At 57.0% G+C, this 26878-nt stretch overlaps 2 protein-coding genes across 2 annotated transcripts in view; one reads left to right on the top strand and one right to left on the bottom strand.

The window, feature by feature from the left end:
• The window catches only part of GRIN2D (glutamate ionotropic receptor NMDA type subunit 2D), a 29870-nt gene extending 17172 nt beyond the window's left edge, over positions 1 to 12698 (bottom strand). Inside the window, exons 1-6 of the mRNA XM_052656170.1 lie at positions 12234 to 12698; positions 8150 to 8769; positions 3329 to 3443; positions 2727 to 2938; positions 2287 to 2455; positions 1594 to 1747 (exon numbers count right to left, since the gene is read on the bottom strand). Of these exons, the coding sequence (XP_052512130.1) occupies positions 1594 to 1747; positions 2287 to 2455; positions 2727 to 2938; positions 3329 to 3443; positions 8150 to 8769; positions 12234 to 12698 (1735 nt within the window). The remainder of the gene's footprint in view (positions 1 to 1593; positions 1748 to 2286; positions 2456 to 2726; positions 2939 to 3328; positions 3444 to 8149; positions 8770 to 12233) is intronic.
• Positions 12699 to 18873: 6175 nt separating this feature from the next.
• Positions 18874 to 26626, top strand: KDELR1 (KDEL endoplasmic reticulum protein retention receptor 1). Its single transcript, XM_052655825.1, has 5 exons — positions 18874 to 19139; positions 19784 to 19884; positions 20193 to 20351; positions 24594 to 24846; positions 25861 to 26626. Exons 1-5 carry the CDS (start codon positions 19049 to 19051, stop codon positions 25893 to 25895), a joined length of 639 nt encoding a protein of 212 aa, XP_052511785.1. The 5' UTR covers positions 18874 to 19048; the 3' UTR covers positions 25896 to 26626.
• Positions 26627 to 26878: the final 252 nt, after the last annotated feature.

Below are 26878 nucleotides of genomic sequence, written 5' to 3'. Positions count from 1 at the left end.
GGCCCCACCCTGACCTGTCCATCAGCCAAACTCCTCACACTGCCTCCCAGAGCTCACTGACAACAAACCCAAATCACCGTTTCCTTGAGATCAGTCCAGGGAATTTGACCTCCCCGGGCCAAGTGCCAGCAGCCAGGACTGCCCCTATCACAGCAGGGTCACCAGCCTGGACTGCCACCGCAGTATCTGGGGATCTGCCTGTCACCTCCACCAGGCCACGTGATGGGGCATGAACATGACCTTGTCACTCCCTTGCTGAAGGCAGGGGCCCCACGTGGTACCTCTCAGGGTGCCCTGCCGAGACCTCGGTGCAAAGAGGAGGCCTCAAGAGACACCACTGGGAAAACAGATAGAAAACAAAACACCAGGGAAGGGCTGTCCCTTCTCCTCCCAGCCCTTCCCCCTCCCAGGAGCTTTGCTCAGACTTCAGAGAGCAAGAGGGAACGACTGGATGTGAACCGCTGCCCTTGGCCTCTCTTTTGTCCAAGCTCAGTAAATGAGCTCGCTCCTCAGTCTACCTCAAAGCCACCAGCCCATCGGGTGTCGGCTTTCTAATAGCATCCTAAGCCTGTTTACTTGTCTCACCCTCTCAGTCACCTTCCTATCCCATGCCCCAGCCTCTCTCCGCACTGACCTCTGCAGTAGCCTCCTCACGGGCCTCCTGCCTCCGCAAAGCCACCAGTGGGATATTTTAAAAGCCTAAATCTGATCATATATCCCCACACCACTGCCTGCAGTTAAAAACCTGGCCATTGCAAACAAAACAAAACAAACCAAAAACAGCCTTCCTGCCGCAGGGACCATCTGCGCAATCCACCATCCAATTCCATCTCAGTCCTCACCTCCCACCCCTCCCATGATCACACACTGCCCCCTCCCCAATTCACATGGGCTTCCTGATAGTTCACAAATAACCCCACAAACATTCCCACCTTGGGGCCTTTGCCTGTTCCCTCTGCCTGTGACACTTTTCCAGCCAGATCTATGCAGGACCAGGTCACCCGCTCAGACGGGCCTGCCTCTCCACCCAGGGCAGCATCAACCCTATTTCTCTCCATCTCTTCCCCAGCTTAATTTCTCGTAGATTTACCACCATTTGAAATTATCTGGTCCAGGTTTCCCTTTCAGAGATTGTTTTTGGTCTCCCCTGAGACTGGCGCATAGCTCTTAGAGGGCAGAGTTTTGTGTGCAGCCCAGAGCCTGGCACATAGTAGGTGCTCAGTAGACACTGTTTGATGAGGCCCGTGCTCTTTTCCTCATCTTATATACAGGGGAAGATGGGTTTTGTGGGGCCTGCTGCTTACACAATTTGGAGGGTTCTCTTTAAGAAAAAAGTACACACGATTATGAAGACAAGGGCGGGTACAGGGCCTTGAAGGGATTGTGTAGAATACTCCTGAAGCTCAGACTTTCTTAGCTGCATGGCAAAATTGCTTCTGGTGGGGGAGATTCTCCTATTTTACAGATCAGGGAACTGAGGCCCTCAGTTCACCTGAGTCACCCCGCTGGTACAAGTAATAGCAAGACGGGAATTAGACACAGAGCGGCTCCGCCCCACTCCTGACTCCTTGTCTTTCCAGGGCCCCCGCTCACCAAGGAAGGCCGAGGGGGACACAGTGCCATTGCTCCGCGCCACCATGACGCTGATGCCGGTCTCTACGAAGGGCACAGAGAAATCCACGATTTCGGACCGCTCCTCGTTGATGGTGAGGGAGCCAATTGCCATGTCTGCTCGCTGGTAGAACACCTGAAGGTGAGGACAGGGAAGGAGTGAGGGAAGCCGAGGGGCTCTGGACAGACAGGCCTCAGGAGGAGACTAGCGACAGGGTGAGAGAGAAGGCTAGGAGGGTGGTGGGGTGGGTGAGGGCGACGCAGGCAGAGTCGGGCAGGAAAGGCAGAGGTGAGAGAACAAGAGTGGGAAGAAGTGGTCTGCATCCTCCTTCCCCGCCAAGCGGAGGTTTGGGGCCGCCATCCTCCTGGCCCTGCCCCCTTTTCCTAGTCTCTGAGGTTCCACTCTCCGAGTCCCGCCTCCTCCGCGCCGAAGGTCCCGCCTCCTGGCCCCGCCCCTCCACCAAGGTGGGCCTTTCTCGTGGCCTCGCCTCTTCAAATCCAGGCGTGGCCACTTTGGCCACGCCCCCAGGCCGTAGCGTGCCCTCGCAGTCCCGCCCCTCTCGGAGACACAGCTCCTGCCTCCCGGCTCCGACCCCCGACCCAGCAGCTCCTTGCCCGAGACCTGGTCCTGGCTCCGCTTCCCACCTGCCCCTTCTCGGTCCCCGCCCACCTCACCTCCCCGATCATGCCGTTCCAGACGCCGTCGATCTTTTTGCCGTGCTTGCCGTTGGTGACCAGGTAGAGGTCGTAGCTGAAGCCAATGGTCTCCGCCAGCCGCTTCAGAATGTCGATGCAGAAGCCCTTGCAGCAGCGCTTTTCCGGGCGGGGGGCATCGGGCGGAGGGCTGCGGGGCGATCGGGCTCGGGAGCGCTGGGGACACCCCGCACCCCCACCCCGCGCCGTAGGGAGAGAGGGACGAGCAGCAGCCAAAACGGTGGCGGGCGGTGCTTTCTGGGAAAACTGAGACTCCGAGGAATTACGCGACTTGTCCAAGGTCACCCCGCTGGAGGACTTTCCGGGGCCCAAGGTGGGTGGGGTCTGGGGGGCCAGGACTGCAGGAGACTGCAAGGGGGGGGGGGGTTTGAAACGGGAACTCCTGGGTCCCAGGCTGTCACCTGTGGGTGCGGTTGAGCTGGCTCCGGCAGGGCACAGAGTCTCGGATGCAAGTGCCACTGATGGGGTCGGCGGGCTCCACGATGACGAAGGGCCGCTCTTCCAGCGTGGCCACCGTGAGGTGCTGCGTGTCATCCACTGGCTGCAGGAAGCGGCCGTAGCGCGACCACAGCGGGTACTTGAGGCGGAGCGTCTGCTGCTCCCAGCTGCCCACCTTGGCCAAGAGCAGGGGTTCAGGCTTCCTGAGGGGGGACTTTCCAGAATGTTCTGGCCTTCCTGGCCCTGCTTCCTCAGAGCCCCAGGCTCCCAGCTCCTTCTCCCTCAGATCCAGAAGTCCGGACCCCCTCCCCCACCTCTCCCCAGGACCTGGAAACCCTTCAGGCCCACGACACTGGGCTTTCTTCTACCAGGATCCAGGGGTCTGGGTTCCCAGTTCTTTCCTTGACCACCTGGCATCTCAGGCTCTCAGCCCCTTCTCCCTCAGAGGCCAGAGCCCAGGGCCTCAGCCCCCACCTCTGCCAGAAGTCTGGGTCCTCACTGCTTCTTCCCCAGGACCCAGGAGTCCCACTCCTCGCCTGTGCCTGAGGTCAGCGCTGGGACTCACCACCTCCCAGGTCCTGTCTCGGGTGAGGGAGATGACCACCAGGGAGGGGTTCACAAGGAAGCCATCCTCATTGAAGGAGTAGTCGCGGTTGTCCCAGGTAATATTCATGAAGTACCTGCCCAGGAGGAAGGGAGGGTAGTGTGGGGCCCTGGACTGGACCTTGGCACCTGAAGGCAGAGAAAGTCCCCTTGCTACTGACCAACCCCACCCCACCCCCAGTTCGAATCTCTTCCGGGTTCTTGAAGGCCTGAATATGCCCCTTCTTCACTAGCCACTCTCCTTCGGCAGCCTGGTGCCCCCAAGACAAGGTCCCAGACCCTTAGCCTGAGTTTCGGGATTTCAGGGCTCCACCTGCCTCTGCAGCCCCATCTCTGATCACTTCCCATGGGCACTCTTTCCACCCAAACCCTTTCCCTGCCCCACCACACCGTATGTGGGGTGTCCTCCAAACGCATCAAGTGGTTTCCTAGCTCTAGGTCTTTGTAGGTGCTTTTCTCTCTGCCTTCCCTGGCTCAGTTGGTAAAGAATCTGCCTGCAGTGCAGGGGACCAGGGTTCGATCCCTGGGTTGGGAAGATCTCCTGGAGAAGGAAATGGGAAACCACTATAGTATCCTTGCCTGGAAAATGCCATGGACAGAGGACCCTGGTTGCAAAGAGTGGGGCACGACTGAGAGACTAACGGTTTTCACTTTTTCTGTCTGCCTAGGAAAAAACCCTTGGAAAAAAGAGAAAGACTCCGAGCTTTCAGTGCAGGGGATGCGGGTTCAATCCCTGATCAGGGAAGTTCCACATGCTGGGCAGTGCGGCCAAAAGGAAAAAAAAAAACCTCTTATTCTCTCCTAATCCTGACTAGTTCTTAGGTGTTCGAGACTCCGCTCACGTCTTCTTTCTGGACAGAAGCCCTGGGAGGGGCTCTGGACTCCCAAATATCTTCACTATACAGTGGCAGCCTGCACTCTGAATGCTTGTCACATCACCCTGGTCACTGGACCAGACCCTCAGCTGCCATCCTCACCCTCTCACTCCCCCTCCCGCACCCCCCCCCATGCAGGGCATCCGTCCTCAAATCCCATCCTTCCTGCCCTGGGGATATCTCTGCCCCAGCCCTCCTCTCTGTCCCTACAACCCTCCAGGACCCCACCCCAGCCTCCTACTTTGCCTCCAGCCTCCAATCTTTCTCCTCTAATCTGAACCCATCCCACCCCAGAGGGGTCTGTCTACACCCCAAACTGACTCCACTCTCTCCTGCTCAGAGCCCACTCATAGCTCCCGAGTGCCCTAGAATATAGTTTGAACCTCTCAACCTGGCATTCAAGACCCTTGTAGGGACTTCCCTGATGGCCCAGTGGCTAAGACTCTGCTCTCCCAATGCAGGGGGCCCAGGTTTGATCACTGGTCAGGGAACTAAGATCCCACATGCTGCAACTAAGACCTGGCACAGCCAAATACATTTTCTTTTTTTAAAAACAGGGCCCTTGTGGCCTGTCCCCCCTCCACCTAACCAGCCTCATCCCTCCCAACCCCTAAATTCTCCTGCCTTTATCCACCCTGAGCTATTACGGTCCCACCAAACTGCCCCAAGTTTTTCTCCCTGCTGGTCCTTTGCACAATGCTCTTTCCCCTCCCTGGATTATCTATTTCTGGTGGACTCCCGATTGCCTTTGAAGCCAAATCTAAATCCCTAACCTGGCCTAAATGCCCTACCTACGCTGGGCCGCGTGTCATTCCATCATATTCTGCCCGCTTGCCCACTGTGCTCCAGACACACTGGCTTTATTTCAGGCATTTCCAGCCCCAGGGCCCTTAAACCTTCTGTTCCCCTTCCCTTCTCTTCACACGGATCTTTCGATAGTTGGCTCTCTCTCTCTGTCTCCCTTTTGTTTCTGGCCCTGCTGCTCAGCTTGTGGGATTTTAGTTCCCCAACCAGGGACTGAACCCGGGTCTTCTGCAGTGAGATCTGGAGTCCTAATCACTGCACCACCAGGGAATTCTCCTGGCTCTTTCTCTTTATCCATTTTTTTTTTTAACCTCCAAATTCCCCCTACTCAGAAAGGCCTTTCCTGACGACCTCGTCTAACCTAGCACCATAGGCATTTCTCATTACATTCTGCCTGCTTTATTTTCATCTCAGAAGTTATTACCCATTGATGTTTTTTTTTCTCTCTTTTCTTGTTTGTCCACTGATTGTCTCGCCTATGAGACTGTGAGCTCTGTAAGAGCAGAGGCCTTGTTCAACATTATACTCTGTATATAAAGCAGGGCTTGGCACATCGCAGACTCTTGATAAAGGGCTTTTCAACAAATGAATGAAGGAGCAATTTATTCTTCGGGTCTCAACTTAGATACCACCTCCTCCTGGAAACTTCCCTGAAACCATAGGCTGACCCATAACTTGGGTAGCCTAGTCTGGAATGTTGACTGGGCCAACCCAATTCCTCTCCTGGGAGAAAGTTAGCTGTGAGATTTGGAGGGATGGGTGGTGGACAGGGCTTCCCAGGTGGTGCTAGTGGTAAAGAATCAGCCTGCCAATGCAGGAGACATGAGAGACGCAGGTTCAATCCCTGGGTCGGGAAGATCTCCTGGGGGAAGGCATGGAAACCTGCTCCAGTATCCTTGCCTGTCCATGAGATGGCAAAGAGTCGGACATGCCTGAAGGGACTTAGCACGCACACACGTGGCAGACACAGTGGGCTGAAATGATGAGTATCATGAGGGAACAGAAATTCTGGGTCATCAGAAGAACTGCCTTCTGTGGGGACAGGTAGAGACAGAGATGGAGATGTTGATGAAAGAGTAGCTAGAATTGAGGAACTGGCCTCAATTCCTGATGTCTGAGTTTCTGTGTGTGTTTATCTTTTCCAATAAACCCCATTTTCCCTGAGGAAACTTGAATGAGACTCTGCTTCCTGCGACCAAAAATGTTCTGGCTTAGCAGTGCCTCCACGGTGCTCCCACAAAGCCGGTGCAACCTCCATTATTGCAAGTATCATGCTGTGCTGTCATTATGCCGTCCCTGTCTGCTACCCCTACAGGACCCCGTGTTCTTTGAAGAGAAGTCCACGGTCTTATTCATCTCTGCGTTCCCAGGTCCCAGCAGGAACCCTAGTTCCTAGCGGGTGCTCAGAAAGTATTTATGAACGAGGGAGGCTTCTATCATCGTCTGGTCCCTGGATCCTGATTCCCAAATCACCACTTCTCAATTCTCCTCCCTTAGGCTTTCTTCCCCACCTCTCACCTCTTCCCAAACTCAGCTCATCCTCACTTCAGTATCCAAGGCCCCTCTTTCCACTGCTCTGTCACCAAACTCCCAAAGCTTCCTAGGGTAGAGATGCTGTTTCTCAGCAAACCCTGGTCCCCTCATCTAAAACGGTAGTGTGAACAAATAAAATAATATAAAACAGTAGTGTGTCAGTTGGGTACACCCCTGTCCAGCTAGAATCAACATTCCCCATATTCTCTGACATTCCTTGCAGCTAATCCAGGCCATGGGCAGGTGATATTCAAACTCTAACAATCAGTGTGGCACAGATACTAGCCAATCAGAATCGGTATCTAGCCAATCTGCATGGATGTGGCCACCAACTACCAGGAATTCAAGCCCCTGCCAAATGACTATGTTCTCACGAATGGGATGTAAGACTCATCCCTTCTGCCTCATTAGCCGAAAGGAAATGGTGTGTTCTCCACTTCCTCTCTTTACCCCTTCTCACGAGCTAGAATTCAGACATGCCCTTTGACCCAGCTTCCACCTTACGGAAAGATGGCAGAGCAACAAGGTGGGAGGGTCCTGGGGCCCTTGAATGACCACGTGGAACGATGGAGTCTCCTGATAACCTGGACCATGGATTTTTGGTAGTGAGAGACCTCTCTACCTTGTTGGAGACATCGCATTGTTGGGTCTTTTTGGTTACTGAAGTTCAGATCCTACGCTAACTTAGGGTGGTGGTGGTGGTTTAGTCACTAAATCACGTCTGACTCTTTGGGACCTCTTTATGACCCTTGCCAGGCTCCTCTGTCCATGGGATTTCCCAGGCAAGAATACTGGAGTGGTTGCCATTTCCTACTCCAGGGGACCTTCCCGACCCAGGGATCGAGCCGGCATCTCCTGCATTGCAGGTGGATTCTTTACCGCTGAGCCACAGGGAAGCCCCCCAACTAGATATTTCACCGAACCTAACATGCTATCACGGAGAAGGCAATGGCACCCCACTCCAGTACTCTTGCCTGGTAGATCCCATGGACGGAGGAGCCTGGTAAGCTGCAGTCCATGGGGTCGCTAAGAGTCGGACACAACTGAGCGACTTCACTTTCACTCTTCACTTTCATGTACTGGAGAAGGAAATGGCAACCCACTCCAGTGTTCTTGCCTGGAGAATCCCAGGGACGGGGGAACCTGATGGGCTGCCGTCTATGGGGTCGCACAGAGTCGGACACGACTGAAGCAACTTAGCAGCAGCAGCAGCAACATGCTATCAACTAGAAGATGTATCGCTATTTTTACAACCATGAAGGGGAAAAAAAGCACTGCCCATGAAATCATGATAAGCGATGACTGTAAGACATGTCTTGATTTCAAAGACATTAAAACTGCAAAAACGCACATGCTAAAATCATGAAATACAGTAATCTTCTCCCGGTATCTCAGGTGTCTTTGTCCAAATCACTTGACTGAATCCCAGAAAGGAGAGCCAATTTCACTTATTTTACAGAGAAGGAGATTGAAGTTCTGAGAGGCAAGGTGACCCATTTGAGGTCACCAAGCACCCCAGGTGATCTGGCTCAGGAGTCCTCCCACGGCCCTCCCAGCCCAGCCCTGCTCACCTGTGTAGACTCTCCCCTCGATGGGTGCGGTTCTGGGCACGACAGTCGTGGCCAAGTTCAGGCAGGAAGCCATAGTCACGCAGCAGGGCCTGGGCACCTCTGGCCACAACGGCCACACCAGCTGCCACACGCCGGGCCAGGTCATCCCGCCAGCCTGCCGAGCGCACTGCAAACAGCCCAGCAGGCAGTGGGGCGCCTCCTGGCAGAAGAGGCGGCTCCCCGGGGGCGCCTGAGCCCCCGCCTCCAGCCAGCTGGGGCCCCACCATAAACCAGACGTAGCCAGGCCCAGTGAGGCCAGCCTCCTCAGCTGCGCGGAACACGGGCTCGGCCTCCTCACGGGCACAGAAGAGCAGGCGGATCTGGGCGCTGACACTGCGGAGCTGGGCGCTCAGCACAGCCTCGCCAGCCCCAGGGTCCAGTGTCAATGCCCCACGGTGCTCCCAGCCCACCAGGCTGCCATCAGTGAGCACCTCGATGTAGGACAGGAAGGCCCGGTGGCCGGGGGCACGCGTGGTCACGGCTACAAAGGACGTCCAGTCGTATTCCTCCAGCACCTCGAAGATGACCTGAAGTTGCTGCTCTGTGGATGAGCCCAGCTGCAGAAAGGTGGAACCTTTCTCCTGCAGGGGAGAAGGAGGATGTCAGTCCTCCCCCATGTGGAGATCTCAGCTCCTAGCTGCTGACCTTCAGCAGCCAGCTAGGGGCTCACAGCTCCCAGGAATCCAGAGGGGACCTCATCTCCCAACAATGGATAAGGGCATCACAGCTCTCAACATCTAGCTGTTTGCCAAACCCATCTCCTTTCCTTGCTTGGGGCACAGAGCTAGACTTGGGTTAGGTTTAGCCTCTGGACTGAGTTCTAGGCTCATCCATGAAAACCTCTCCGCCTATGCACCTTACTCTTCCCTGTCCGAGGGCAGATGCAGAGGCCCCTGAGGAGGAATCTAGGGGATTACAAAGCCACAGCATGGAGGAAACTGAGTCCCTGAGTCAGAGCTTGGAGGAGAGCCAACTCCAATCAGGAACACCTGTTTGGATTTTATATGAGTGAGGAACAACCTTCTATTGAGTTAAGCCACTAAGTGGGGGTTTATCTGTTACAGCAGCTAACATAACCCTAGTGAACACAGGCAGCAACCCAGGAAAGAACTACAGTTCCCAGAATCCACTGAGAGGGACTACATCTCCCAACAGGCCATGAGGGTGCTGAAGGTAGTCTCTCCCAAATGGGAGAAGCTTTGCTGAGTAGGCTTGCCCTTCTCTGCTTTTTTTCCTACCTTCCTGTCCCCTCCTTCTCTGTTTCCTTTGCTAGACTCTCTTCCTCCGTCAGAATTCTAAACATAGGAGTGCCCTCATCTCCTCTTTCCTTCTCTGTCCTCTCTTCCTGGTGATCTCATCCAAACCCATGGGTTTAAATATTGTCTCCTGTGGTCTCCAGTATGGTAGCTGCTAGCCACCCATGACTATTCAAATTAAATCAAAGTTAAATAAAATTTAGTTCTTTGGTTATACTAACCACACGTCAAGTGCTCAACAGCTCACATGGCTAGTGGCTATCATATTTGACAGAGTAGATGAAGACCACTTTCATCATTTCGGCAGAAAATCCTGTTGGACAGCCCTTGGGCCCACATCCAGGCCATCTCCAAGTCTTCTCAGTTCTCTGTTCAAAACATGACCCCAGCTGTTCATTCTTCACTATGGCCCCATCATGACCCTCATTGCTTCCCCTTTCTTGCCTAGACGACAACAGCTTCCTAACCCATCTCTGCTTCCTTTCTCGAACCTTTCATTCTCCAGACAGCAGCCAGAGTGATCTTTTCAAAATATTAGTTGGATCGCCTCCCTTCTTGGTTGAAAACCTTCCAAAAATTCTATGTCAGAGTCAAAGCCAAAGTCCTCTCTGTGGCCCATAAGGCCCCACATGACCTGGTCCCTGTGGCCTCTTTGACCTCATGTCCCGCCAGCCCCACCTCTTTGCTCTTCCTGAAACACCTCAGGTTCCTTCTAGATTCAAGGGCTTTGCCCTTCACTGTCACCTTTCTCAGGGACACCCCCTCCTTCCCCTCCTCCGCCCTCAGGTCCAGCTCAGTTTTACCTCCTCAGGGAAGCCTCCCCTGACCACTATCCACGGCCTTGGTCATTACCTCTCCTCCAGGACAGATTTCACTGTCTGTTATTTGTTTTGTCTGTCTCCTCATTAGGAATGCAAGCTTCGTAAGAGCAGAGACCGTGTCTTTTTTTTTTTAACCTTCCCTAACTGTATTCCCCAGAACCTGAAACAGCCCTGGCACAGAATCAGTCCTCAGTAAATCTTCCAGTAATGCAATGAGACGAGCAAGTGGACTTTCTCCCTAGGCATATGCCTGTGGTTAAATGTGAGCGGGTTACGGCACTTGTCCTGAGGGTATGAGGTTTCCCAGAATGCTATGAGACCCTGTGAGGCCCTCATGCTTGGCAGCTGAATGTGTACTCAGGGGACCACGTTCCCAGCGTTCAGTGGGGGCACAGATAGAGCTGTGAGGACCACGCTAAGACACTAAAAGGACTACATTTCCCAGAAGGCAATGGGTATGCACTCAAGGGGCCACAGTGCCCAGCCGACAATGAAATGGAGGGGCACACACTTCTCAGCCGCCATGGAGGCAGGAGGGACCACATCTCTCCGTATCCCAAGGAGGCGTCAGCCAGGAAGTAGTAAGTTCACCTCGCAGGTGATCTGCCTACAGATCTCTGGACAACCCCATGCCAAAGAGAAGAAGAAAGTTGGACAGAGGTCTTTCCCACAGTGCTCGAGACAGAAGAAAACTACGAGTCCCGGCATGCAATAGAGATCTAGTCACAAACCCGCCGGGCCCTCACAGCAGGGAATTGGTGGAGACTTAGGCTCCACCCACTCAGGTGGCCCCATCCTCAGGCGATACCCGCTTCTCTGTTACACTGGCTCCACCCCTGAATAGGCCCCGCCTCTTCTCAGACGCCTCCTCTAAACTGACCTGGTTCTTCTCAGTCCGCACACCAGGCTTGTTCAAATCCTGCCCTTCCCTACCAGAAGTCCACTCCAGCTGACCCCTCCTGTGCCCTCGGGAGGCAGGCCTCTCTCCATGCCACAGCCAGCTAGCTCCAGCCTCTGCCCCTGCCTTCCCTGCAGGCTCCTGGCTTTGACCTCTCAATGGCTGAGCCTGCCTCTAAGCGGGAAGCCTTCATCTTTCCAGGCCCACTCTCTGGATTCTCGCTTTCCACGCCTTCCAGTTGGGTACCTCCCCTGCCCAAATCCCACCCCCAGACCGTCTTCCTCTCTAGACTCTGCCCCTTTAGTACCGAACTGAGGGCCTGTCCTCCCTGGCCTCCCCCATCACCAGCTAGCCTCGCCCCTTCCTTGACTCACCTCTTCCTTGACTGGCCTTACCCCACTTTCTAGCTGCAAGGCTACCCCTCTCTCTCTCACTCACTAAGGATGCCTCCCCTTTCTCATACTCTTCCTTCCACCAGATGATTCAGTCCTTCTACATTGACCTCTAGACCTCATGCTCAGCTGCCCGGGCCCCTCCCTGTCCCTCAGTACTTAATAATCCTTTTTCCTGGTCACCGTCTCTGACTTTCTGGCTCCTGCTTGCTTACTCTCTAGCCTTCACCCCTTTTTGAGCCCCATTCCTTTTCACTTGACACCCCGTCGCTGATCCCAGAGCCCACCCCTCACTCAGATCTTGCCATCGCAGGCATGCCCCCTCTGGCACCCACCCAGTCCTCGCCCCTCGCTGGCCGGCCTCGCCTCTTCCTCGGATCCCACCCCCTCCCGATTCACCGCTCCCGCAGCCTCTCAACTCTTCCCATAGCCTGCTCACCTCAGACCCTGTTTCTAGATGATTCCCCGGCACACTCTGTACCTCCTATAGATCACGTCCCTCCAAGTCAGCCCCGCCCGTTACCTAGACCTGACCTTTACGTCTGTCCTCACTGTATCCCCGAGGCTGACCCTCAGGACTGGCCACGCCCCTTACCACCCCGCCCACCCACGGCCGGCCCAGGCCCCGCCCACGGGTCGCCCCCGGTCCCCCGAGCCCCGCCCACGGGTCGCGCGCACCTTGGGCGTGAGCACGAGCGCCGCGCCGCCGTGCACGGCCACGATGGGCAGCGAGGTCTGCGCCGACAGGAAGTCAAGGATGGGCGCGACGGCGGGCGCGCGCGAGTCGTCCTCGAAGACGACGCCGTGCACGCGCAGCCCCGACAGCAGGTCGCAGAGTTGCAGCACGAGGCTGCGTGGATCCGAGCCGTTGAGCACCAGCGCCACCGGCCTCACGTCCAGGCCCGGGCTGCGCACGGCCGCCGCTACGGCCGGGCCCAGGCGCGCCGCCTCGGTCGCGTACGCGGGCCCGGAGAACACGAGCGCCACGTTGAGCGGTCGCGCCCCGCCGGGGCCCCCGCCAGGCCCGCCGGCCCCGCCCGGCCCCGGCACCTCCTCCGGGAACGGGCTGGCACAGGCCAGCGCCAGCAGCAGCAACATCTTAGCGGGGCCCCGAGGGCCGCGGGGGCCACCGGCGCCGCGCATCGCCTGCGGGCCCTGCCGGGCGGCCTCTGAGCGCGAGGGCGCCCGGGGAGGGACACGGAGGAGGGAGGGGGGGCGCAGAGATGGGGCGGCGGACACGCGAAGCAGAGAGAGGGACAGGAATGAGAGACAAGAGGTAGAACGACAGAGACAAGGAGAGATACACGGTGAAGGGGAGATGCGAGGAAGGAGAGATGCGGAGGTAGGAGAAAGGTTGGATGGAGTAATAGCGGGAGAGACACAGGGGAATACGGAGACAAAGGGAAAGATACAGAAGCGAAGGGAGAAATAGGGAGAATGGGTAATGGGGCCAGAAAAGATACAGGAGTGGGGAGAAGAGAGAGACAAGGGAGGACAATGAGACAGGCCAGATCAGAACAGGAGCAGAGAGAGAGAGGCCCAGGAAGATAGGAAGGCATGAAAACACCCACAGAGAGGTGGTCAGGGAGAGAGAGTTGATGGAGTGGAGGAAAGAGATGGAAGAAGAAACAGACAGGGACAGATAGGCTCAGAGTAACACAGCGAGAGATAAGACGGAGTGACAGAAATAGGGAGGGAATGAGAGAGGCGGGAGAGATGCAGAGATAGACGAAGGAAGGTGGGAGAGAGGAGAGAAACCGGAAAGTTGGACCGAGAGAGGAAGGTGGAAAGAAACCCCAGGAAGATGGAGGCAGAGACCCCACAGCCACCACAAGACACGCACCCACAAGAGACGGAGAAACAGGCAGAATTAGAGATTGAAGAGGCAGGCAGAGCAGACGGAAAACACAGGAAGACAGAAATAGCGAGGCAAGGCAGAGATCAAGACCCCCACCAGGGAGGTGCCCAGCACAGACATGAAAGGAAGGCCGGGAAGGCGAGTGGCAGGAGGGATCAAAAATAAAAGGAAGAAAAAGTGAGGGGAACAAAAAAAAAGAGAGAGAAAGGGAAAAGGGGTCAGGTGTGTGGGGGGAGAGAGAGAGAGAAAAAAAGAAATTAGTGGGCCATCCTGCAGGGAGCAAATGCCTCTGTGACTGTACCCCTCCCCTGGAACACAAACCCCCCAACCCATCTTTGTCCCCTTACTCCTACCCCCGTCCCTCCACTCTCAATAAGAGCTAGAAAGAGTCACAGTCCAGACTGGGCTCTGGGGTTAGGGGGAGCACAGCTGTGGAGAGCTGGGAAGGGTGGGGGTCCCTGGCTCCCAGCCCAGAGCAATTTGGTAAATGAGAAGCAATACAGCATCTCTTCCTATGTTCCCTGTTGAATACTAGCTGCCTGGGGTGGTTGGGCTGGGAGCCCAGACTCCTGGCTCCTGGGTCTTGAGGAAGGAGGACCCTGGGGGCCTGGACCCCTGCTTCCCAGAGAGGGATTGGAGCCTGCAGAAGGGGCTTCTGGAAAGGGGTGAGGGTCCAGACAAGGAAGGGCTTGCTCTTAACTGTCAATCAGCCTCCTGTCCGGTTGCCATGGTAGCGCAGAGCCTCCATCCACCCTACAGCCACCCAGGGGTAGGGGAAAGGCCCACACCCCTTTGCCTGCCTAGAGGCCTCACTCCCTACCCTCCTACCCCCAGGCCTTCCCAAGGACCCTGGGGCACTGTCTCCCGAGGGGTGGGGGTGGGGGCTCCTCGCATGCTTCAATCCTGGCTCCCCCTCGCCCCTCCTCTCCTCTGCCCTTCCCCAAGCAGCTGGTTCAATCAGTGCTCAGAATAGCCCCCCTCTGCCCCAAAATAACCCACAGCTGTGGCCTGGCACTCCCCCCTCCCCAGGATAACACTGGCTCTCCCCTCCCTTCCTGGTGGCTGCTCACCCCTCAGCCTCTTCTCTGCCTCTCTCAGACTCACCCCTGCCTGGCCTCTGGCCTTGGGGATTCTGGGGTCCTGCTCCCTGGCTGAAGCCCAAGAGGGTAGCTCCTGCCCCACCCTTCTCAAGAGGCTGGATGCCCAGTTCTCTCCGGTGAGGGATTTGAAAGGACAGTCTCCCACCCCTCCAGGGATGGATAGTGAGGTGGCAGCCCCAGCCGCTGGGGCAGTCTGGCGTTCCAACCCCCAAACCTGCACCCTCAGGGATCACATTGTTCAGGCCTCCAATCACCACCTCCTCGTGAGTCTCAGTCCCCACTTCCATCCGCACAGGGCCAAAGAGTCCAGAACCTCATCCCCTGCCCCGTCAAGGGCCCAGGACACTGCGCCCCCAGCCCCCTCTTCCCTCAGACACAGAAGCCCCATCCTCCCAATTTCTCCCATCAACTCCGGAATCCTGACTCTCGGGCCCCTTCTTTCCCCCAGACCCACCGGGGACTGTGGGTGCTCAGCTCCATCCTTTCCCAGGACCCAGGAGTGCCGGCTCTCTCCTGCCCCCAGACTCAGGAATCCAGGGGCCCAGCCTCCTTTACACCCAGGACCCAGGAATCCAGGCCCATAGCCCTCTCCTCCCTTAAGGACCCCTTGTGGTCTCCCACCCCATTTGTCCAGTATCCTCGGCAACCCCTGCCCCAGCTCCAGCCTCTCTGAGTCGCCCCACTCAGGTCCTGTGCATAGTACAGTCTGTCCCCCAGCTGAGGAGGAGGAGGGTGCCAGAGATTCCTGGGGTGTCCCTGTCTCATCACTCCCCCCGGATCCATCACAGAAGAGATGAGAGGCCACTTCAATACACAGCCCGCGTTCCCCACCCCCCACAGTTCGCGTCGTGCTGCGGACGGCTCCCGCCCCCCCACTCCAACCCCAATCTTTCCCCACCCTGATCCTGGTGCTTGGAAGAGGCTAGAAGGGTATTCCAGAACCTTGAGGAAGGGATGGAAGCTTGGGGCGAGGGGTGCCAAGGCCTGGATACTCTCAAGGTCCTTGGCAGGGGTATTAATAGCCGACTGGCAGCTGAGGAGGGAGGGGAGATGGAGCTGGAGAGAGGGAAGCGGACCAGCCGAGGAGGGAGGCTGATGCGGGCAGTGGGGGGGGGGACGGCTCAGAGAGGGAAGGTGAGAGGGAGAGATGGGGGACAGAGAGACGGGGCGTCAGGTGTATGGGGCTGGGGAGAAGGATCAAAGTGTCAGCAATGGAGGGGTTAGGAGATCTGGGGTGCAGAGACCTGGGGAAAGGGCTCAGCAAGGGAGAAGGAGATAGGGGGCAAAGATTTCCCCCAGAGACCCCTGTCCACCATTCCAGCCCTCTCCCTCCAACTGAGGCCCCTTGCCAACTTTCTCTGTCCTAGATCTGGAGCGGGGCGGGGGGGGGGGCAGTCCACGTTCCCACCCCCTCCCCTGCAGCCCTACCCCAGCCTTACCTTTTCATGACCCTGTTCTGGGGGGTGTTGCAGGGGTGCCAGGAACGGAACCGGAGTCCAGCGACCCGAAGATTCGGCGGGGGGCTCAGGGAGCCGCGGGGTGTGTGTGTTGGGGGGGCAGGCCCTGGGGCGGCGGCTGCGGTGGTGGTGGCGGCAGCCGGGACCTCCTGCCCGGCCCTGGCTCCCTGGCTCCGGCTCTCTCTTCCTCAGTCCGTCCTGCCCTGTCTGTCCCCAAGGTTGAGGCCACCCCGGCTAGGCGAGGACGCGGCTACACATGTTGCGCTGGAAGTTGGGCCCCGGACATTGCGGAGGCTGTCGGGGTGTCCTCTCGCCGCTCCGACCCCGTGGGGATCCCCCCTCCGCCCACCCGGGGTGCCCCCCTCTGCTGCTTCAGCCCCGGCTCCTCCCCCCCGTCCATGTGTCCGGTCCCGCCTCTCCCTGTCTCATTCGCAAACCCCCACTCTGTGCCCTCAGTGCCCCCCCCAAGTCTGTGTCTGTCTGTCTGTCTGTCTGGGTCACCTCTGAAGCCGGTGGCTGGTGTGTGTGTTTGTGTAAGGGGCAGGCGGGAGACAGCCTGTCTGGGCGACTGCTTGCCCCTTCCTGCTTGGCCACCTCCCACCTCCAGGCACCCCCCCACGTCCCCACTCTCAAATACAGGCAGACACACACATATACACACACGCATACATGCACCACCTCACTTCCCTGGGATTCCCCTAAACACCCCCAGAGCTTGAGGAGGGAGACACACACACACACACACACACTGGAGGGTCTGATGGGCCAGGCTGCTGTTGCCGTCAGGGGCTGTTCAGACAGACAGGAGGACACAGGCAACCAGACGCCCGGCCGGCCGGACGCAGGCAGGAGGCGCAGAGCCCAGGTACACACCATGCATCCGGGTTTGGGGGAGGCTCGGAGGGAGGAACCTGGGGGGCCCGCGACACCCAGGCAGGTGGCTCGGGGTCGAGAGAGACAGACAGACCCCTCCCTCCCTCCTGCCCGCCTGCAGCCGCCGCAGCCCTTACAGACACACCCCCCCTCCAGCCCAGCCCCAGACACCCGCACACACAGATCCTCACCGGGCAGATGGCAGACGCACGAGAGACCCCTGGGGGCCAGGCGGACCCACCCAGGCCGACACCCCCGAGCCGGGCACCGGTGGCCAGGGAGGCTGCAGGCGGGTGGAGGGCGGTGGCGGCGGCCAGGGCTTGGAGGAGCCGGAGCGGGAGGGACTCACACACTCGCTCTGTTCTCACACACTCTCACACACACACACACACACACACACTCACTCGGGATAGGATTAACATTCAGTCCTCGTCAGCCCCTGCCGGGAGACCCACAGCCCCCTCTTGGGCTCCCTCGGGACCCCTCCTCCTGTCATGGCTGGGGGAGGGGGCCGGCCCCCTCCCCAGCTCCCAGCCTCTGCCTTCCCCCTGGGACCAGAGAGTGAGGGGCTGCAAATAAATCCGGGGAGAGGGGAAGGGGCGGGCGAGGGGGGAATGTCGGGGACTCAGGACCCAGACCTGCGCTCCAGGGCCCAGGGGCTGCCCACCCTCCGCTCCCTCCCCACGCTGAGGTTTGTGAAGCAGGAGGCCATCTCCAGACTTGAGTCTGTCACGCTAGGACCCATCTTTTGGCTTCGATTACCCTGGGAGGCCAGGCCTGCAAGAAGGACTCCCTCATGAAGCCAGGAATCCAGGCCCCCAGGCCCCTCCTCTCTCAGCCCACCTCCTTCCTCAGTTTCAGGAGTCCAAGGCCCTGTCTCCCTTCTCCGCCTGGGACCCAGTAACCAGAGCCCCCTCCTCTAGGCCTGAGTCCCTTCTAGACCCTCAGACAAACTGACTCCTTAGCACAAACCACCCTCAGTGCCCCATGCGTCCAAGAATCATGGATGTCACCCTCAAGCACCCTATCCATCCTGCGATCTGAGGAAACTGACGCCGCTGTACCCCTTCTGTTATTGACGGACCCTGACATCCATCTATCACCCATGGTTATTCAGACATCCAGGAAGAAAGCACCATGTCCCCCCTCCTAGCCGCAGCCTGTTTCCCCTCAAGAGCAGTTGCCCCGCTCCTGCCCCTCCTGATAGAGAGGGAGGCTAGGCCCCATGCGTCTATAAAGGGGTGGGGTGGAGTGTGGCACAGGACACCTGGGCTCCCGAGAGTGTCTCTGTGTGCCTCTGAGGGGGCAGTTCCGGGATGGGTGGGTGGGGGTGGCCAGAGCCAGGGCTTCCAGCTACCAACTCCAGGGTCACGGAGAGTAGGAGTGAAGGGCTCATATTTCTGAAAAAGAAGAGACTGGGCGCCTGAATTTGTGGGTCCCAGAGGGAGGAAGGGATTGTGCATCTCGATTTCTGGGTCTACGATACTTGGGACACAGAATTCTCGGGTGGGACCCTAAGTCCCAAAGAAGCGGGGACTGAGCTCTTCTTGGGTCAGGGAGAGGAAGGGCTGGCGGCTGGACTCCTGAGCCCAAAGGAGGAGGACACTGAGGTCCTGGACTCCTGAGTCTGATGGAGGAGGGGCTGGAGGCGGCTTTCTCTTCTCTCGGATGAATTGGAGCTGGAGGTCCCTGAAAAGCCAGCCTCTGGGTCTTTGTGTAGGATCCTGAAAGATCAGAGACCTGTCTCCCGAATCGCTGTCAAGGGCAGAATCTATGCGGCTGGGCTGCCACCTTTACAGAGGCGCAGACTGCCTTGGGGAACAGGCGCCCGGATTTGGGAGTTGCGGGTCTCGGCGACGCCGCAAGTTCCTAGGAGGCGGCCTTGGTGGGGAACATTCGGCAGCCGGCTCTGCAAGTGCGGAGAAGCGGGGGTAGGGGGCGCCAGAGAGCCGGGACTCCGCCCTCGGGGGCGGAGCCTTCCGCCGGACTCCTCCCCCTCCCGCCCTCCTCCCTCTTCCTAGCTCCGGCTCGGCCACCAGCTCCGGCCTCGGCGCCCCCTCCCAGAGTCCCCTCCCCGGAGCGGAGCCCACCCGAGGGCACCTCTCCCGCCCCCCGACAGCCCAGCCGCCCGGACAGAACAGCAGCCCCGGGGGGCAGCCCCCCTCCAGCCTCCCTCCAGCCCAGCTCTGCCAGGTCCCCCCAACCATGAATCTCTTCCGATTCTTGGGAGACCTCTCCCACCTCCTAGCCATCATCTTGCTACTGCTCAAAATCTGGAAGTCCCGCTCGTGTGCCGGTGAGACACCCACGGGGGCCGGAGGAAGGGGGAGAGTGCGGGGGACACCCCAGGACTCGGGGAGAGGGTTTGGAGGCATAGGGGGACGGGTCCCCTTTCCCATCCCTGCTTGCTGGGGGTCCCCCTTCCAGGTCCGGGGTCACCAGGGGGTCAGCTCCTTTCCGCAAATCGGGGATGCATCCTGTTTGGTGGGGGTGGCTCCAGGCACCGAGTTCAGCCTCCCCCCGGCCCCCATCAGGGTGGCCTCAGAGTTGCTGGGGCTGGGAACAGGGAGCTGTGGCAGGCAGGGAGGTGGCTGGAAGTTGGTGACGTGGACTGTAGCGGCCAGGAAGGGAGCCGGAGGCAGGCGACCTGTTCTGGAGGCCAGAGGTCAAGGGGGGGTCCTCCTGAGGCCCCACCTTGGATCCGGACTGCAGGAGGACCCTGAGGGTGTTGGGGGTGGCCGTGAGGCCTAGCCCGGGACACAGCCTCGGGCTGGAGTAGCTTTGGGGCCGGGCTGCCCCCTGGCTGTGGGCCGTGGGAAAGAGCCCTGCTCCGGCCGCCGGCTGGGGAGGCCTCCGGGGAGAGCTGCCCTCCAGAGCCGCCTCCAGGATTGTTCCAGGCCTTGGCCCCTGGTGTATTGACCCTGCCTCTCTGCACCACAGGGATTTCAGGCAAGAGCCAGGTCCTGTTTGCTGTGGTGTTCACTGCCCGCTACCTGGACCTCTTCACCAACTATATCTCACTCTACAACACGTGCATGAAGGTAAAGGCCTCCTGAGGGGGAGCCACCAGGAGGGTCGGGGGAGGAGGGAACGTGGGTCCCAGGCTTTAGGGAGGAGGGGGCTAGGGGTCCAGACTGCTGAATCTAAGGGGGGCTGTGACAGTGACTGGGACTCCTGGGTCTGAGGGGCTGGAGGCCAGGACTCCTAGTCTGAAGGAGGAGGGGCTGGGGGCTGGACCCCTGGGTCTGAGGGGGGAGGGGCTGGAGGTCCCGACTCCTTAGTCTCAGGAGGCTGGGGGCTGGGGCCCTGTGCCTGGAGCTGCAGCTTCCTCCTCATCCTCACCCGGCAGGTGGTCTACATCGCCTGCTCTTTCACCACAGTCTGGATGATTTACAGCAAGTTCAAAGCCACTTACGACGGGAACCACGACACGTTCCGAGTGGAGTTCCTCGTCATTCCCACGGCCATCCTGGCGTTCTTGGTCAACCATGACTTTACCCCTCTGGAGGTAGGCCACCTGTGGGGCCTGGTAGTGGTGTAGTGGGGTGGGCTGCGGGAGAACGGCTGTGGACGGTGGGCCCAGTCAGAGGCTTCCTTCTGCAGGGTTTGCTCAGACTTCCTCCTTTTAGGAAATAACGTTCAAAACAGGGGCCCTGGAGTCGGATGACAGCAATGGCACGGCAGCAGCACTCACCAAGTAGCAGACGCTGCTCTGAGCGTGTCACACGTGTCATCGCATTACTTTTCACGGCAGCCCTATTTTATAGATAGGAAACTGAGGCTCGGGGAGTCAAAATGACTCTTCCAAAATTATTGGCCTAATGAATAGTTCAGGAGTTGGGAAGGGGGGCTCTAGGGGGCTAGGCTACTTGGATTTGAATCTGTTACTTTCTATTAGCATGACCTTGGAACTTGACTTTTGTTGCCTCAGTTTCCCTATCTGTAAAGTCAAGATTAGGTCACTGTGAGGATTTCCTGAGACTAGCCAGCATCGCTTACACAGGGACTTTAGAACCAGAGAGCCAGGATTTGAAGCCCAGGGCTTCCCTGGGGGCTCAGATGGTAAAGAAGCTGCCTGCATTGCGGGACACCAGGGTTTGATCCCTGGGTAGGGAAGATCCCCTGGAAGAGGAAATGGCAACCCACTCCAGTGTTCTTGCCTGGGAAATCCCATGGACAGAGGAGCCAGGTAGGCTACAATCCACGGGGTTGCAAATGCTTGCACATGACTGAGTGACTAATACTTTAGAAGCTGTGGGGCTTTGGGCAAGTCATGTAATTTCTCTATGTCTGAGTTTTCTCATTTGTAAAATGGGGACAGTTCCTGCTTCATGGGTTCTGACTCGGGACTGATATTGATAAAGCACAGTGTCTGGCCGTAGGTAGGAAGTGCTGCCCATGACTGTTGCAGTGCTTTGGCCCAAGTGTATACTTCTACTCCTAAAGGCTGGCTGTCGAGGTTTTTATTGCCTGGTATTTTGGTAGGAGCTATACAGTTTCCTGGGAGTAATTTTGAGAGGGACTGTGGTCAGTCTGCCATCTCCTGCGTCCAGGGGCCTGGCAGGAATCAAATTCAAAGCAGTCTTTCCTCCCCCAGTACCACTCACTCCTGCTTGTAAGAAGCTGGCCCTGGAACTTCCCTGGTGGTCCAGTGGTTAAGACTGGTGGTTAAGACTCTGCACTTCCAAGGCAGGGGCCGTGGATTTGATCCCTGGTTGGAAAACTAAGATTCCCGCAATCCGCCCCTGCTGTGCTGATGTTTTCAACAGAAGCTATAATTCAGGAGTTTTCCTGAGATGTCTCACTTGACAGTTTTGGCTACAGATTCCAAATCTATTTCTAAAAGCATCCTGCAGTCTTGACAAATCTGATTGAGGGGTAACTTTGGCCCAAGTGCCCCAGAAATGTCAGAAGGAGGAAACCCAAAGCTTAGTTGCAGGGTCTGGACTTGGCAAACTTCTGATCACCATCATCTGGCATGGAGCACTCACTGAGCTGGACCCATTTTACAGGCAGGGAAACTGAGGCTGGAGGAAGGCAGTGGGGCTTGCTCTAGGTAGAAGAGGCTGGACCAGGATCTAGGCTTCTTGATTCCAGGTTGGGTGGTTTGGTTGAGTGGTTCCCTCATTCAGAAGGAGGTCACTTGTGCAAAGTATTGGCACCAAATCTATGTCTGGCTCTGCACAAATCTGTCATCATCCCATCTGATCCCTTCGCCACCTGAGGAAGCAGACCTCGTCATCCCTCTTTCTTTTAGGACTAAGGTGAGGCTCCCAGCTGGCAGTAGTGGTAAATAACCTGTTTGCCAATGCAGGAGATGCAGGTTCAATCCCTGGGTCGGGAAGATCCCTGGAGGAGGGAATGGCAACCCATTCCAGTATTCTTGCCTGGAGAATCCCATGGACAGAGGAGCCTGGCCAGCTACAGTCCATAGGGTCACACAGAGTCAGACACGATTGAAGCAACTTAGCATGCAAGGTGAGGCTCAGAGGTGAGACCTCACAGAATTTGAACCGAGGTTCACCTGCTTTCAAAACGCATACTTTGTTAGCCTCTTAGTCGTGTCCAGCTCTTCGCAGTTCCATGGACTATACCTGCCAGACTTCTGTGTCCATGGGATTCTTCAGGCAAGAATACTGAAGTGGGTTGCTATTCCCTTCTCCAAGGGATCTTCCTGACACAGGGATCAAACCCTGGTCTCCTGCATTACAGGCAGATTCTTTATCGTCAGAGCCACCAGGGAAATTCTAAAACCCCATGCTACCTCCAATTAAAAAAAAAAAACAAAAAACCCTTGCTAGCATTGGGTGCACGCTGAAAAACTTTTTTAATCATAGAAGGAAAGGATTCCTTAAAAATTCAGATGTCATGAATAAATCAAGTAAAAATACAACAGACCTTTTCTCTCTTTTTTTGTCATGATTCTATTCCCCAAGGCTAGGAATTGGGTATATATCCATTTAATGGATATGTTTCCTGAGAGCCTCAAGTAACCTGATTTACTGAGAACCTTGCTGGTGGATTCTGAGTGATTATGGGAACAAGCCCTGAAGTCTAGCTGCCAGGATAGGAATCTGTTTCTATCCACATCTCAGTTGTGTGGCCTTGGACAAGTTACTGATCCCATGGGCCTCAGTCTTCTCATTTGTATAAGGGGGATAACAATAGGTCTTAGCTCATAGGGTTAAGGCATAAGCCAGTTAGTAGCTGTAAGGTACATAAAGCAGTGTCTTGAATGTAGTGATTGCTATATAAATGTCACTTCTTAGAAATACATCCTGTTGGTCACCACTTTGCTCCCACAAACCAAAACCACCCAGGAGGAATCACACCTGCCAGCTGGTGTTGTTGTCTGACTGGAGGTTTCAGTGAATTGACATCTCACAAGTCACCCCAGGTGGGGCTTTGAGGGAACCGGGGACTGCAAAGGGGCCAGCAGCTGTCTTCCCTCTCTTGGTCTCCCTCCTACGATGCCCTGTCTTGCTTGCAAATGATGATGGTCAGTGCTCCCTGAATGGTGGCCCATGACAAGCACTTGGGGACCTCGCTCCCATTCTCTCGTGCATTCATCCAGGCATGGAGTAGGTTCCAGGCACTGTGCCAGGGGCTGGGCCCATAGAGTGCCCAAGGTGTAGGCTCCTAGGCCTCACGGAGCTCACAGTCCGGTCAGAGCTGCCAAGAGGAAGACAAGACAGGGGCTGTGACAGTCCTGGGGGGAGGACCTCGCTGATGAGCTGAGGTTGGAAAGAGGTAGAAGAGGCAGGATATGACTGTCTCGGGGGAGAGCTGCAGGAACAGCAAGTGCAAAGGTCCTGGGGCAGGAAGGAGGCTGGTATGTTGGAGAACAGACAAGGCCTGGGTAGTCCGTCGTAGCCTGGAGGGACTAGGAGATGAAGCTGGATCAAGGAGAGCCTTGAAGGTTAGGAACTTAGAGCCAAGGTTAGGAACTTGGGTTTTATTCTGGATGTGATAAGAAGTAGCTACTGGAGAGTTTTGACCCAGAGAGTGACACGGTCTGATTTATGTGTCTCAAGCTTGCACATTGAACGTTGCCCCTACCAGGGCAGGAAAATCACCCCCACTTTAGAGAGAAGGAGGTGGGGGCTCTAAGAATCTGGGTCTCTTGCCCAGGGTCTCGTAGAAGGGAAGTCTCAGAGCCAAGATCCCAACCTGGTCCTCCCTTGGGAGAGGCGTAATTGCCAAGTGCTCCGAATCCCAGCTCTGAACTCTTCGTTCGAATCCCAGCTCTGCCACTTTCTAGCAATGTGATCCTGGGCATATCTCTTACTGTCCCTGAGCCTCAGTTGCCTCATCTGTAGAAGGGAATGCTGGGGATTTCCTGGTGGTCCAGTGGTGAGGACTCAGCACTTTCACTGTCAAGGCCCAGGTTCAGGCTCCGGTCGGGGGAACTAAGGTCCTGCAAGCCGTGTGACTCGGCGGAAAAATAAAGTGGGGGAGAATGCTAATAATTTTACCTCTCTTGTGGGTTATTGTGCGGATCGACAGAATACGTGTGGGGTGGGCAGAGTGGTTGCTGGCACACGGTGAGTGCCCGGCAGGCATTGTTATCCGCTCTCCCCCGTCACTGCGCCTCCAACCGACACACCCCCTGTCCCCCCTCTGCTCTTCCACCCCGTTCCCTCCCGCCCTCTGCCGCCAACTCCAACCGACACACCCCCTGTCCTCCCTCTGCTCTTCCACCCCGTTCCCTCCCGCCCTCTGCCGCCAACTCCCCGGCGGCCCCTGGTAGATCCTCTGGACCTTCTCCATCTACCTGGAGTCGGTGGCCATCCTGCCGCAGCTGTTCATGGTGAGCAAGACGGGCGAGGCGGAGACCATCACGAGCCACTACCTGTTTGCACTGGGCGTCTACCGCACGCTCTATCTCTTCAACTGGATCTGGCGCTACCACTTCGAGGGCTTCTTTGACCTCATCGCCATCGTGGCAGGCCTGGTCCAGACGGTCCTCTACTGCGACTTCTTCTACCTCTACATCACCAAAGGTAGCTGGCGCGGAGGCGGTGGGGACGCGCCACCTCCTCCCGCTCCCGCCCTCCCTCCCCTGGGAACCTGGCTCCATCTCCTCTGCCCTGTATCCCTTGAAGGAAGACAGAACAAAGGGAGGGTCAGTGGTGGCCTCTGACTTTTCTTCTCTTGGGATTTGTCCCAAGCCCTTTCTCCTGCCCTGAGCTTCCAGAGCCACAGTCTTTCAGTCTCACACCTGTTAACAGATCTGAAATCAGCAGCCCCAGCAGCGCTCAGGGAAGGGCGGGCATCTTCTCTGCTGATTGATCTCTATCCTCACTCTCAGGGACTCAGGCCCACCAGGATTCATTCATTCATTCAGTCAGTCAGTCAGTCAACCAACAAATTTAGGGAACACTTTCTATGTCCGTGGTCAGGGCTAGGCTCTGAGATACTACCACAGGGGAAGAGATGGATGAAGCCGTCCCCTCCTTTTTTGTATTATAGTGTGTGTGTGGAGGAGGGTGGGAGGAGGGTGTGGGACGAATGAACAGGAGAAATGACTGCAAACGGTGAGAAGGGGAGAGATGGAAAGGAACCAGGGAGGTGGTGGTGGAGAGTGAGGGGTTGCCGTACATGGGGGTGGCGGTTGGGGGAGGCCTCTTAGAGATGATAATTAAAAGCTAGGTCCCGAGTCAGTTACAGGAAGGAAGAGGAGACTGGAGGGCAGAGGCCTGGAGGCAGCGCAGGATTCCCGGCAGGGAGGGCAGAAGGCGGGGGTGGTTTCGGCCACTGCCCATCAGAGATCCAAGGCCTCCAGGCCCAGGAGTCCTTCCAGGATGGAAGAATAGCCAGTGTTAGGAGAAATCGGTCCATGGATCAGTCCCTCAGCCTCAACCCTCAGTAATTCGGGTTGATCCCCCGCCGTGGCTAATCCAGACTCCGGAGGCTGCCCGTGCCAGCCCAGCGTCCAGCCCCTGGTGTGGGCGTGGGAGGCTGTCCGCGCTTTGGGGGCCCCGTGGTCACGGCCTCCCCTGCCCCTCTCTTCACAGTCCTAAAGGGGAAGAAGCTGAGTTTGCCGGCGTAGCCCCGGTCCATCTCCGTCTCCAGGACAGCGGCGGCAAGAGGCAGTGGAAGGCGACGCGAGATGAAGAGCCTTCCGGTCCAGGGGTGACTTTTTTTAAGAACCCACCTCTCCTGGCTCCCCAGCTCCACGGCTGCTGGGTTTCAGGGGGGCGGTGGAGGACCCAGGTGTTGGGGGAGCTCAGGACCTGGGCTGTTTGTAGTTTTTTGCCTTTTAGAGAAGAAAAAAAAAAAATCTTTCCACTATTTAGTTTTTGATTCTGATGACTCCTTTCTTTTCTTACTCTCCGGCTCCGATTTTTATAAACTGTTTTAAAGTGTCCTGTGGGGCGAGGCAGGGTTGGAGATCTTTCCCCTCCCCTGAGCCCCTTGGCTTCCTTCTGGATCCCACCACCCCACCTTCCACCCCACCTCCAGCCCCACTGGTCGCCAAACACTAACTCTGCCGATACCCGCCTGACACCGGCCTGCCTGCCGGACCTCTGACCGTGGCCATGAACACACACCCCCATCCACCCCCTGCCCCCCAAACTTTTGCACTGGGGAGAGGGAGGAGGGGAGGAAGTTCTCCCCTGATTTTTCATAGTAATTTTTTCCAGAATTTGGATTTTTTGGTCTTTTTTTTTTTTTGACAATTTAGGGGGGCGTGGGAAAGGGGTTGGCCCGAGGGGTCACATTTTTGTACAGAACTGAAGGTTGATTCTTTGTTCTCTTGAAATAAACTGAGGAAAATGATGCCTCTCTTTTGCTACTCCTTGTCCTCTCTCTGGTGTTCGTGGGGGTACCCCTGACCCCGGCCCCTCTCTCTCTGCTTCTGCTTTATCCTGACCACTGTTGGCAGGAGACCCAGGCCTGAGAGGAGCAGGAAGATAAGAAACTGGGCTCCCTGAGACTAGCTGCACCCTGACCACCGGGAAAGAGGTTTTGGAGGAAGAAAAGATCTCGAAGATTCTTCTTGTCTTGGCACACCACTTCCCTGACAGTTAG

This window comes from Budorcas taxicolor, chromosome 18, assembly GCF_023091745.1.
Source record: "Budorcas taxicolor isolate Tak-1 chromosome 18, Takin1.1, whole genome shotgun sequence".
Taxonomy (NCBI): Eukaryota; Metazoa; Chordata; class Mammalia; order Artiodactyla; family Bovidae; genus Budorcas; species Budorcas taxicolor.
The sequence above is the reverse complement of the archived record's forward strand: the minus strand, read 5'-3'. Positions and strand labels throughout refer to the sequence as shown.